The 12,374-nt window shown below is 36.3% G+C and overlaps 1 protein-coding gene across 4 annotated transcripts in view; it reads left to right on the top strand.

Moving 5' to 3' along the window:
- Window positions 1-12,374, top strand: part of LOC104883782 (UDP-glucose:glycoprotein glucosyltransferase) — a 45,399-nt gene that overhangs the window by 26,687 nt on the left and 6,338 nt on the right. For all 4 annotated transcript variants that reach the window (XR_008969030.1, XM_019247448.3, XM_010668342.4 and 1 more), the window contains exons 16-30: window positions 433-567; window positions 686-791; window positions 884-978; window positions 1,078-1,190; window positions 1,355-1,565; window positions 1,841-1,909; window positions 1,975-2,120; window positions 2,238-2,339; window positions 2,787-2,931; window positions 5,121-5,177; window positions 5,255-5,385; window positions 5,537-5,625; window positions 5,776-6,128; window positions 6,244-6,339; window positions 8,312-8,373. Coding sequence is in view for 3 of the 4 variants with exons in the window: in XM_019247448.3 (XP_019102993.1) it covers window positions 433-567; window positions 686-791; window positions 884-978; window positions 1,078-1,190; window positions 1,355-1,565; window positions 1,841-1,909; window positions 1,975-2,120; window positions 2,238-2,339; window positions 2,787-2,931; window positions 5,121-5,177; window positions 5,255-5,385; window positions 5,537-5,625; window positions 5,776-6,128; window positions 6,244-6,339; window positions 8,312-8,373 (1,910 nt within the window). In the remaining variant the exon portion in view is untranslated. The remainder of the gene's footprint in view (window positions 1-432; window positions 568-685; window positions 792-883; window positions 979-1,077; window positions 1,191-1,354; window positions 1,566-1,840; window positions 1,910-1,974; window positions 2,121-2,237; window positions 2,340-2,786; window positions 2,932-5,120; window positions 5,178-5,254; window positions 5,386-5,536; window positions 5,626-5,775; window positions 6,129-6,243; window positions 6,340-8,311; window positions 8,374-12,374) is intronic.

The following is a 12,374-nucleotide window of genomic DNA, read 5'->3' as shown; positions in this document are numbered from 1 at the left end:
TATGGGTGCTTTTGGTTTAAAATGGCTGTATATTTATAGATTAGGATTCTAGTCAGGTTTCATCTGGCGAGGGTGATGGTTTGGCTCATTATAACTGATGCTTACAGGGCTTTTTCTGGCATGTCTTGATCTATGTGAAGCATGATTGGAAGTGCTCCTTTCTCTTTCTTGGATATGTTGGACTTCTTGCCTTCCTCTTTGTTACTTGATTTTTTCAACAATGAAAATGTTTCGTACTTTTAAATGCTACGTTTGCTGGTTTCTACATCTGTTTGAGAACATTCCAGGTCTTATCTGGACTTGCTTAGTCATTTTGTGGAGTTTCCTTTTCAATTTTTTTTAAAACAAAATTCTGCAGTTATCATCTATTGTATACTCTATTGCTGTCTGAGCGTAACAATTAACTTGTCTTTTTAAAATTCTTAAAATCAGGAAGCTCTGTTAAACGCTATGAATGATGAGCTGCCTAGGATCCAGGAACAAGTCTACTATGGCAACATTGATTCAGACACTAACGTGTTGGATAAATTTTTGTCTGAGAATGGTATACGACGCTACAATCCACTGGTAATGCATCAAGGAGTTCCTAGAATGTGGGCATGTATGTGTTTGTAACACATAACTGAATGCTATGGGTTTTCTCGTCTTTAATTAAGATCTCTGCTTTATGTATGCTCCTATGTAGATTATAGCTGATGGAAAGGTGAAGCCTAAGTTTGTATCACTTTCCAATTCAATTCTTGATGAGGAGTCTGCTCTTCATGAGATGAGTTACCTCCATTCCCCTGAAAGTAAGTTTTGTTTGCATTTGGCATGATTTGTCCTACAATATCCATATCTTTATGTTTAACTGATCACTTGTTCGGGCCACACTCTATTTCAGCTATTGATGAAGTGAAACCGGTGACACATCTTCTTGCCATTGATTTGACATCAACAAAAGGGCTGAAGTTTCTCCGAGAAGGAATACGTTATCTTGTTAGTCTCTTATTCTGGGATGTTAAGTTTGTTGAATAGTTAGTTGCCCAGCTAATTACTTTTTCCCCCTACCCCAACTGGTTATTTCATCAATTTCAGGTAGATGGGTCCACAAAATCCCGTGTAGGTGTACTCTTTGTCCCGAATCTTGCTTCTGATTCACCTGGCCTCCTTTTTGTAAAGATCTTCCAAGTCACTACATCTTCATATAGGTGTGTATGACATCTTGCTAACTAATAGACTTGTGGGTAGCACATATACTTTGATGCTTTATCTTCTTTCATGCATATAGAAATATAGGTTGCTTTAAAGTTGTTTTTTGGATCTTTTTAATATTATCATAGTTATGTACTTATCATGCGTGTCTGTTATGCAGCCATAAAAAGGGGGTATTGAAGTTTTTGGATCAGCTATGCTCTTTATATGAGAATATCTTCATGAAAAATCCTTCGAAGCAGACAGAAGGCATTAAAACATTTATTGAAAAAGTTTCTGATCTAGCAGATGTGAATGAATTGCCATCTAAGGGCTATAGCTCTCTGCTTACTGAATTTTCGGTTGACGATTTGCAAAAACAATTGAATAAGGTATCTGATTATTTATTCTTTACATGCCTTGTACCAGCTGCTATTCTTTTTTTTGATATTTCTAATTTTGGAGTTTGAAGGGTGTTTAGTGCACATCCTTTATAATGCTTGTTTTTGTTTTCCTTCTCAATGCTTTTCTTCAATCTCTGTATTTCTTGCATCCTACTTTGGGTTTGTTAGTTTTGATACATTGAGACTTCTTCCAGGTTTTTTTTAATATAAATTTGAATATTCAATTTTTCGAGGTTCACTAATAAGTTAATGCTGGTGTGCAGGTGGCTCTGTTTCTACACAAGCACCTTGGGCATGAGTCTAGTCTAAATGTAGTCTTCACCAATGGAAGGGTGTGTTTTTTGCCACGTTCTCTGCTATGTTAATCTTAGTTACTTCTAATGTTGCTCCTTTTCAGGTGACTGTTCTTCCTGAGGAAAGTACTTTCCTGTCTCATGATCTGCATTTATTGGAGTCATTTGAGTTTAAGCAGAGAATAAAGCATATTTCCGAGATCTTTGATGATTTAAAGTGGGAGAACGTAGATCCTGATTCTCTAACGAGGTTCTCCTCTTTCTACTGCTTGTTCTTGTTCTGCTATTCTGATCTTTACTCCCTCCAGTCTATATGATCTAATGGTTTAGATAACTTCTTTATTTTTTATTTTTTGGTTACTTGCAGCAATTTCATCAGTGATGTTATCATGCTTGTCTCTTCATCTATGGCTATACGAGATCGAAGTACTGAAAGTGCTCGTTTTGAGATTTTGCAGGCAACATACAGGTTAAGTGATAACCTTAAACCTTATAAGTGCTGTCTTTTGATAAGAAAAACACTTTCTTTTGAACTCTGGGATATCTCAGAAGAATGATGCCTTGTGTCCATGAGGATTCTCATGGGTATCTTTGAACTTTTGTTGTTGACTTGTTGTAGCCTGTTATACCTGAACTTTGGAGAAAATTCATTTTGATTGGGGGTTGAAAAGAGCTACTCCTGATGAAAGAATGAATGAAGTTTGCGCACTATGAAAATACCTTTCAAGTTGGTATAGAAAGGAATATCTGTGTTAGTCTTTGATGTCATGCTGATATTACTTGCTGCTTTTACCGAACTATTTATGGATCCTTTTTTTCTGATTTGTCTTCCAAGTTTTGTTCAATTTTCACCTTCTGTTTCTTCTTCATTATCATTGTTTTTGGTTTTTATGTTGTTTACTTTTGTTGTTCACAGTGCTGTTGTGTTGACTGGTGAAAGCCCTCTCCATATTGATGCAGTCATTGATCCCTTGAGTCCGTCAGGACAGAAGCTCGCATCTCTTCTTCAGATCTTAATGAAACATTTTCAGCCGAGCATGAGAATTATACTTAATCCATTGGTGAGTTATGTCTCAGGTTATCTTTGGTTCTCCGAACTTGTTATTTCTAAGCTGATACTGTGTAAATAACTTTCCTTATATCTATTGCCAAAAGAAGGAAAGAAAAGACTTACATTTCATGAACTTTTGGCTGCCTGGGAATGTGAACATAGATACACGACCCTGTTGTGATATTTCCCATTGGAGATCTGCTGTTCCAATGAAAATTGTATCTTCAAGAGTAAAGGCTTGGTGATGAAGAAAGAAGCTCTGTTCCACCCCCCCCCCCCCACCCCACACGCATACCTAAATCAGCTGTCTTGCAAGCCATTGTTTTACATTTAGTATGTGGATATGTGACAAATTGTAGTATATTAAACGATAACGCAAACCTATTGTGAGTAATATGAAGTTCTGCTCATAGAGTCATAAGCACTTTGCTGTGACCAATAAACCAAAATGCCAATTTTAAACTGGTAATTAGTCCTTATAGAGGTTTGAAAATACAAGTCCACTTTAGACATTGAAGTGCGGAATGTTCTTTACTCTTGGTTTACACCACAGATGGTGAATGCTGGAGCTACAATATTTCCCATATGTGTTGGGCATTGGAATGAGCTGTCAAATCCATGCCTCATGTCCACTATTAAATTGCAAAAGGTGTAGGCGATTGTGCATGATAATCCTACAATTTCGTTGATTACGTGCTTTCATCTAGCAACTTTTTTTTCTTTTAATTTAGAGGTGGGTGGGTTTTACAGTTTATACATAGATTATAAGAAATGTGGTCACCTATTGAACAGATAAATCAACTTCTAAATTACATCATTCCTTCCACATCACTATAAGGTCATGTTTGACTTATCTAATGAAACTTGAAAAGGGATTTCTCTAGATAAGTGTTTCAGTATGAATTGTAGAAATACTATCTCGTAAAAGTAATTATCTTGTTAATATGAACAAGAATTTTCTTTATTGATCACGACAATTTTGTTAGGAACTAATGCACTGAGCTATTATTTCAAATATGCAGGTGGTATATGGCCAATAACTAGGCTAAATTTTATTAAGATTGATACAAATAAGAAGATATGGGTTTTACATTTTAACCTATAATTTTGTAGATTCTAGATCCATAATAAAAAAGCAAATTTTGAAGTTGAGAGGAAAGCTAGCGATCAAAAAAGTTAATAACCGACATGTAAAAGAAGAAATGAAAATGCAAATGTTGAATTTAGGCCTCACGAAAGCCATGATTGATTTTTGATGAGTCTTTTTTTATGATTGTCTGATTGAGCAGAGCTTTGTTGCTTTTGTGATCTCAAAGTCCATAAGTCCACTTTTTGTATGTAGACAAAGTAACCGAAAGACGAATGCTGTCTTTCTCTTGAGAGTGAACTAAGTGGGGGTAGTGCACTAGTGCTAGGTGCAGGACCAGCAGAAGGCCAATAGCTCATGCACACTATGCACTATTTGTTAAGACAACACTGGAAATCAATGTTGGTTGCTGCACAGGAATTTTAGTCGCTGGTTTTTCGGAAAACCCGTGAGTATTTTTTTTTTTGGTTGAAGACGGAGTGATGATGTAGGCCAATTACGTGTCTAGCGAAGCTTTTACAATCTCTTTCTATTTTTAATTTTACTATGGGCGGAATTGGAGCATTGTGCTTTGGTGAGTGTAAATTGTTAAATCTTGAAAGTCTGATTCTGTCTGCTTTAAATGTTGAGTATAATTTTTATAAGCCATTCTAGGCTTCTGTAGCTTTGAAGCTTTATATGTTTCTCCCTGCTAAAATTTGATGACTTCTAGTCCTTTTATTTCTTGCATCCTGTGCTGTTACTTTGTTCATGTACCATATAATGGCCAACTTTATATGTTGTACAAGAGAGAACAAGATTCATGTTGATTAACAGATTTCTGGCTAATATTTTTCATAAAGATATACTCCCTTAGTTCTCTAGTAAAAATTGTGAAAATTTCTGTTTTCCGATGTTCTATAGTTTCTCAAACTTGTAATAGTGGTAAATTGGTGTATTTGGTATGCAAGAATCTCAGATGGTAACTGGTTGAGAGTGATACAAGTAGCACACAGACTTCACGTTCCTTTTTTTCTCCATTCCTGATATATGACAACTATTAGAGAACAGAGGGAGTGTTATTAATTTTTTCAGAAAATATTATTTAAGCTAACGTACTCATATCATGGCAGAGTTCGCTTGTTGATCTTCCACTGAAGAATTACTACAGATATGTCGTGCCATCAATGGTATGACTCATGAATCTGCTCTATCCAAACCTGCAACTATTGCCACTCCGGAATACTGACTGTATCATTTCGTCCAGGATGACTTTAGTGGTTCGGACTTTGCTGTGAATGGTCCTAAGGCTTTCTTCGCAAATATGCCTTTATCCAAAACATTGACCATGAACCTTGATGTACCTGAAACATGGCTTGTGGAGCCTGTCATTGCCATGTATGCTCTAATTTTATTTATTTTGATGCACATTGTCGTGCATCTTACTTGACATTATTTTTTTTATTCACATTTTTGTTTAGCCTAGTTATTTCATCTTAATCTATCGACTTTTTTTATAGCTTGTAACCCCTCTGTCTGTCTGTGTCAGCCATGACTTGGATAATATATTGCTAGAGAATTTGGGGGAGACAAGGACACTGCAAGCTGTATTTGAACTTGAAGCGCTTGTTCTTACAGGTTTTATATTAGTTATTCTGATTTTTCAGTGGAAATTGACTTCCTGCATTCTTCAACTGCTTTTGAACTGTTTGGCGGAACAAAACAGAGGTTTATGAAAATCACTGCTTACATTATGTTGTCTTTTTTCCCTTTTAAATTTGATCTCAGGTCATTGTTTCGAGAAAGACCATGATCCACCTAGAGGTCTTCAAATGATTCTTGGGACCAAGAGCGCTCCCCATCTGGTAGATACTCTTGTCATGGCAAATCTAGGCTATTGGCAAATGAAAGTTTCTCCTGGGATATGGTATCTGATGCTTGCACCAGGAAGAAGTTCTGAGCTTTACCTTTTGAAAGAGGGTGATGGTGGAAGTCAGAAGACCACTTTGTCAAAACGTATAATCATAAATGATCTACGTGGTAAAGTCGTTCATTTGGAAGTAGTGAAGAGTAAGGGCAAGGAGCATGAGAAGTTGTTGCTTTCTGCTGATGATGATGACCAATCCTCAGAAAGGCAAAAGGTCAGTCTTCATAGACCACCATCGGTTTCTATATAAAAAACAAATAAGGTATTCTTTTAGTAATTCTTTTTTTTTTTTAAGTCGAGATGCTAGCTTCTGTTCTATGCTGCTGCAGGAAAGTCAGAGCAGTTGGAACAAAAATCTATTCAAATGGGCTTCTGGTCTCATCGGTGGAAGTCAACATACAAAAAAGAGTGACAGTACTGCAGCGGTAATCTACTGCTGCTCTTAGTCAATTTTGCTTATCGTCATCCTTTGCACTTGAATTGTAGATGCAAACACTATCTAAATTCTTCAAGTATTGGTTTAAGGAGATGTTGAATTGGGGATTTATGTATCCACACACATAAATTACTTGATTTTTCAAGTTATCTCCTGCTTAGTGATGCCTGACAATGGTCGTCACTAAATCCCCATGGGTGGGGCCAAGATTTTCTCTATAAATAATTTCCTCATCTTTAAATAATGATAAGAAAGAGGACGAGAGACTGGTTATTGGTGGTCATGGTTACTTGTTAAAGTTTGATCTTGGTATCTTGATTAGTCTACTAGAGAACGGTATTATTGTGATGTTTCCTTTTTCTAATTTTTATTGGAGGGTTTTGTATAAACATAACCCTTAGGGGGCGCTTGGCTCACAAAAGGGAAGGGAAAGGGTATAAGAAAGGAAAGAAGGAGAACAGAAAACAAAAACCTTAGATTTGTTAGGTTATTTGTTTCAAAAATCAAAATATGTAAAGGAAACCCTAATATATCGTCATCCATCCATCTACCACCACCACCACCACAATGTCTTTCACATTAAGTAGCTTTGCCGCCTCCCCCTTCCCCTCTTCCGCCCCCCTTCTCCCCTTTTGTCCCTAATACCCTTCTCCTCTCTTCCGCCGCTTCTTTTCTCTCTTCTTCTTCCCCTCTTTCGCATCGCCCCTTCTTTCGTCACCGTTTGGTGGTGTTTTGTAGGTGCTAGGGCTAGTTTTTGCACCGGGAAAGTGGTTTTTCGGTGGTCAAGGGTGGATTTTCGTAGGTCGTGGAAATTTTTCGGTGAATATGGGTATGCCAGTGAAAATTTTCGGTGGTGGTTGGGTGGTTTTCCAGTGCTGGGGTGAATTCTGGCGGTGTTGGCGGTTGGGTGTGGCGGTTGTGGGGTATTTGTGGGAGTGAGATGGTGGTCAAAGGGGGTTTCCCTTACCCCTGTTTCTAAGTGGAGGGGGGAGTGGGGAAGCAAAGTTGAGGGATTTGAGGTAATAAAGGGCAGAAAGGGAAAACTAAAAATCCCCTACCAAACAACTTTTAAGGGAAAGGAATCAATCTTCTCCCTTTCCCTTTCTTTGAACCCCCTAACCAAAAGCCCCCTTAGTTTTAACGAAAAATAACATCTAAGGGAAAATAACGCGAAAAATGAGGAGCGAAAATTTGGGGTGTTACAGTTAAGGTCAACAGGTCAAGCGTAAGAGTTTCCCGAATTGGTATTGAGAATTTATAACAAAATCATACGTCCCTCAGTACTATTAATGTTTAGAATTTCTACTTTCGAAAATCTATTCAATGCTTATTCATACCTATGAGGCTACTTTTGATGTATTTATAGTAAAAATGCTTATCTGTTCTGCTTATGACACCTACATACCCCGTGCTTGCCAGTCTAGATGTGCTGGCTACATCTTCTACATAAAAAAGAAAAGTCATTGGTAAGAAATCATTATAATGCGATTGGAAGATGAGATAATCATTTAAAGCATGATGGTCTTCCAGTATATTTACTATAGTACCGAAATAAGAGTATTTTGAGGTTATGCACACAAAAAAGTTGTATCACATTGGTATTCAATTTGACAATCCTGTTAAATAAATAAAAGATAAACCGAGGACTAAATTTACACTGCCATATAAAGTGAAAATAATGTGGAATGGGAGAAGTTAGTTAAGTATACAAGTGATATGGGTTTCGATTCTCGTTTTCATTTTAGATGCTCTATAGGTGCAACATCCTTTTTCATTCTCTCCTTTTTTTTCCTTTCTTTTTGTGAAAGATATACTCCTTAAAGGGAGTCCTTAGCTAGAATACAATCTATATGTTTATAGCTCAAAAATCATTTTCTGAAATCGTAACTCCTCATTACGAAACCTTGCCTTAGTTTTAGCACAACTATTGGATAACAAAACTTGAACATTATCTTTTGCAGGAGAGTAAAAATGACCGACATGGAAAAACTATCAATATATTTTCAATTGCTTCAGGACACTTGTAAGTGAAGCATTTCAGTATCACTTTCTGCCTTTTGTTTTTATGTACATTTCACTTCATTTTTGTTAATGCATGTTCTTGCAGATAGATATTGTAAACTTGATGTATACTGCCTCTGTTTCTTTTATAAGTCACACGCGATATTCGGTGTTGAACTTACCTTTGAATACTAATTTACTATCAATAATTCAATATACATTTGTCAAAACAATAAAAATATAATATTATAATAGTATTTTGTAAGATTAATTTAATGTTATATTTTCATTAAATTTCATTTGTTAAACTATAAGGGTAATTAGTGATGAAACCAAATTTACGAGAATCATGTGTGATATTGAGAAATGGAGAAAAATTAGTGCTCGAACCAAATTTTTGCTCAATATACCTTGTCTACCATGCTCTTAAAACTGCGTGCCAAGCAACTTGGTGGGTTACTAATAAATAACAGAGGAAGTACTTAATTAGTGGATGAGGTTTTTTTGGGTTTCCTTGCACTTTCTTGAAAATCTGGTGATGAAAAATGATGAACCATTTGCACCAAATTTGATCTAAGCTTCATCCTTGGGATGATCACCATGTAATAGCATCTAAGCCCAAAGGGATGCTGTATCAAATCAATTACTCATCCTACCAGTGTAGATCTCTAGAAAGACATTCTTTGCTCATATCTCCTAAGCTGATTATTATAGTTGTCGAGCCTTTTCTAACAAGCGATCCATCTAAATGTTTAATAATTTTTTTGGGCCACTTATTCCATAACTGAGTGGTGCTAGAATTGTGGCCGACTGCAAATTTAGATGCATAGTGAATATTGTGGTTTTTGTATTGATAATGATAGAGTAGGCTGTATCTAGGCCGAGGGAAGTAATTGGGACATATTATGTGATGTATGAAAGAAAGATGGCGGAAATATGAAAGCCTTAGGAAATGTTCGAAACAAAGGACTTCCTTTGCACTTAGCTAAATTGATGAATATGTCATCTGATTTATGCATCGAGAATAATGTATCACATTTAATATTATGTATTAGCATCACTCTTTATTAAGATCCAGTTTATGGGAGTGGCAAAGCGAGGTTTATGGGGACTGGGGGAAACAGATCTAGAAAAAAGAATGTTGGGACGTTTGTGTGTATGTCTATTAGACACATAAATATTCTGCAGCTGGCATCTCTTCATTTCTAAAACGGTTTAGGTACTGATGATGTAAAGCACCAGAAATGCCTGAATGGATTGCTAAACAGTCCGAGCTTTGGAAATATTCAAGAAACTGTTTACTTTGGAAGGTTTTTCCTATTATGCATGTAGCTTTTTTTGGAGTTTGATGCCTAGAAAACAAGCCAAAAAAGAGGTTTTGCATCCTCTTAAAACTGTAGAAGAAAGCAGAATCACCCGGAAGGCTCTCTGCTTATTCTCTCCCGCTCCGTCCTCTTGCATCAGCTACTAGCTTGTGCAGGTCTGCCTTTGCTGAATAATGCCCAGCAAGTGGTATCTGGAACAGATATGTGAAACAATCTTGTATCTAGTGTCAAGAGTCAAGACTGCCATCTTGCACTTTTCAGATTGTAGTTTTCTGGAGGATCGGCAAATTGTAGCATTAACTTTCTCAACTGATATGCAAGGTATCAGCCAAGGGGTCTCATTCTCTGACTCACCGAACCAATCTGCAAGCTATAAAGGGAAATTACTTGTCCACTGCTATACTAGGCCAATATAGCTGGTATATCCGATATAAGATTAATATTGCAAGCCTTTGAATGACACCAAAATAAAGTATGCTTCATAGATGACTGTCACTACTCAACCATTACTATGATTTAAAAACTTTGCCTTGAACTATCTTAGCTGACCAAGAGCTTGCCATGTATCTACAGCTATAGTAGCCTTGTAGTCTTGTGGTTCTCCCTATTCCTCACTCCAACCTGGGGCTACTGTTTTTCGGTAATGCGCTTTTCTATCTCTTCTGAGTCATCTAGCCCCTTCTTAAGCCATTTGAAGTACTGTTCTGGTAATTGCTGCAGGCAATTTCTAATTTGTGGGCTTGTGGGATTTTTTAATTATAAGGATATAACCATTTTGACCCCAGAAAAAATTACGGACAACAGTTGGAGAGTGCGTATATTTGAGTTTTAACCTAAGAGCTTCCTATCTTAAATTGTTTTTGTTTGTCTCATCTCTGACTTAAGAAAGGTGACCATGATGGATTTATTTTTGTGTTCGCTTCTGTCAAAATGCTAGATGATTGAAGATTGAGATATCTAATTCATCTTGAATCATTATGCATTTGTTTTCTTTTGTTTCCTACAACATATTTGTGCAGTGTTTCAAGGCATAATTATTTAGCAGAGTTACTCCACATTTTCTCCACCTTAGTTGAATATCTGATGATTGGAGGAACTCTTTTATGTATCTGTTTTATTTGCTTTTGTACCTTTTTAACAGTATGCCATCTCTAAATATGAGAAGTTGGTGAATATATGGCTTAAGGTGCTTTAGATAAGTATCTTGCCTTTTGTGGCAATGTGGTAACTGTAAATAGTTTCAGTCAATTTTTTGGTGCCTAGTTTTAGATGATATCATATCGCATCTTTTTTTATTACTTATTTGTCCTCATGTATTGAGAGCAAGAAAAAGTAGTGGTGTAGATGGGATTCATTCCCCCTCCCCCCCACTCTACCAACTAAGCTAGTTTTAGATCTTATCTTATTGCACTGTCTATGTCTGGATAGCATTAGTCAGTGTCTCAGCGATATGGTTTGTAGTTAGTCGCAGAGCTTGAACCTGATTGCTTTTTAACAGACTACAATAGTTGCTTTCTTTATGTGATACTGCGTTGGAGCCTTAGATAACAATAATTTGGTTGTACTATATATGGTGTCTTTGTAAGTATGATATGGCGTTTCTTCTTATGTTGTCATTGTCGCTGTAAATCTCTTTTTTGTGTATAATTAGTTGTTGACTGGGGCAATGCCCTCGGATCATTTAACAATGTAAATTTGAAGTGTTAAATCAAACACTCGAGAGAAGTGAAGTGTTATAGGCATTCGAGTGTGCTCGTGAAATAATCTTTCTGTTCCTTTTAAATTTTTTAAGTAGTAAATTGTAATATGAATTATTGATCACTATAACCTTTAGGTTCAAGAGAGTACATATATATAAATATATAATTAATTACAGACACATAATACAATCTTGTTTTTGAAATTTTGATTAATATGTAGGAATCTAACTTTGCAATTAACTTTTGTAGTGGTGTTAAGTATGGAGGTTATAAAAATTTTAAGAGCAATATGAGATTGTAGATTAGTTGGTTAATGCATTTATATTTTAAATGAGAGGTTATGGGTTCGAGTCTTTGACACACATTTTTATTGCTCAATATGTCTCATTCTATGATACTGGGTCACGGCATTTTTGCCGCCGTACCGGTGTCGATTCGACACGACATAGATCCGGGTATGATATACGGGTCGGATACACGCAATTACCCTCGGATACGACAAGGTATGAGAAGAGAGAAAGTGAAGATAGAGGGAAAAAGAAAGGTTATTTGTTACCATTTTCTCTTCATTATCTTCAATTTTCAGATATAGGGTTTGAGTAGTAAAACCCAAATCTGAAAATCGATGGTAAAATTATGGGGCGTTTGGACGCCGAGTTAGATGCTTGAAGTGTCGGTTGCCAACAATCATCTCACCGGTGTATTCACCGGCAACAAAGGAGAATGGAAGAGAGAAATAGTTGAACTGGGTAATCGAAAACCACTTGAAGAGAAAAAATTTACGGTTTTTTCACCATGTACCCCTGAGATTTCTGGTACCCTCGTGTTTTCGAAAATTCACAAGGTGCCCCTGCTGTTTTTTAAAATCATTAGAATACCCATTAATGACTAACGACCGTCAACTCCGTTAGTCTTAAGGTTAAATCAACCAAATTAACCCTAATTAACTTAATTAATACTAATTAATCCTAATTTACTCTAATTAAACCTAATTAATA

The sequence above is a fragment of the Beta vulgaris genome, chromosome 4, assembly GCF_026745355.1.
Source record: "Beta vulgaris subsp. vulgaris cultivar EL10 chromosome 4, EL10.2, whole genome shotgun sequence".
NCBI lineage: Eukaryota > Viridiplantae > Streptophyta > Magnoliopsida > Caryophyllales > Amaranthaceae > Beta > Beta vulgaris.
The sequence above is the reverse complement of the archived record's forward strand: the minus strand, read 5'-3'. Positions and strand labels throughout refer to the sequence as shown.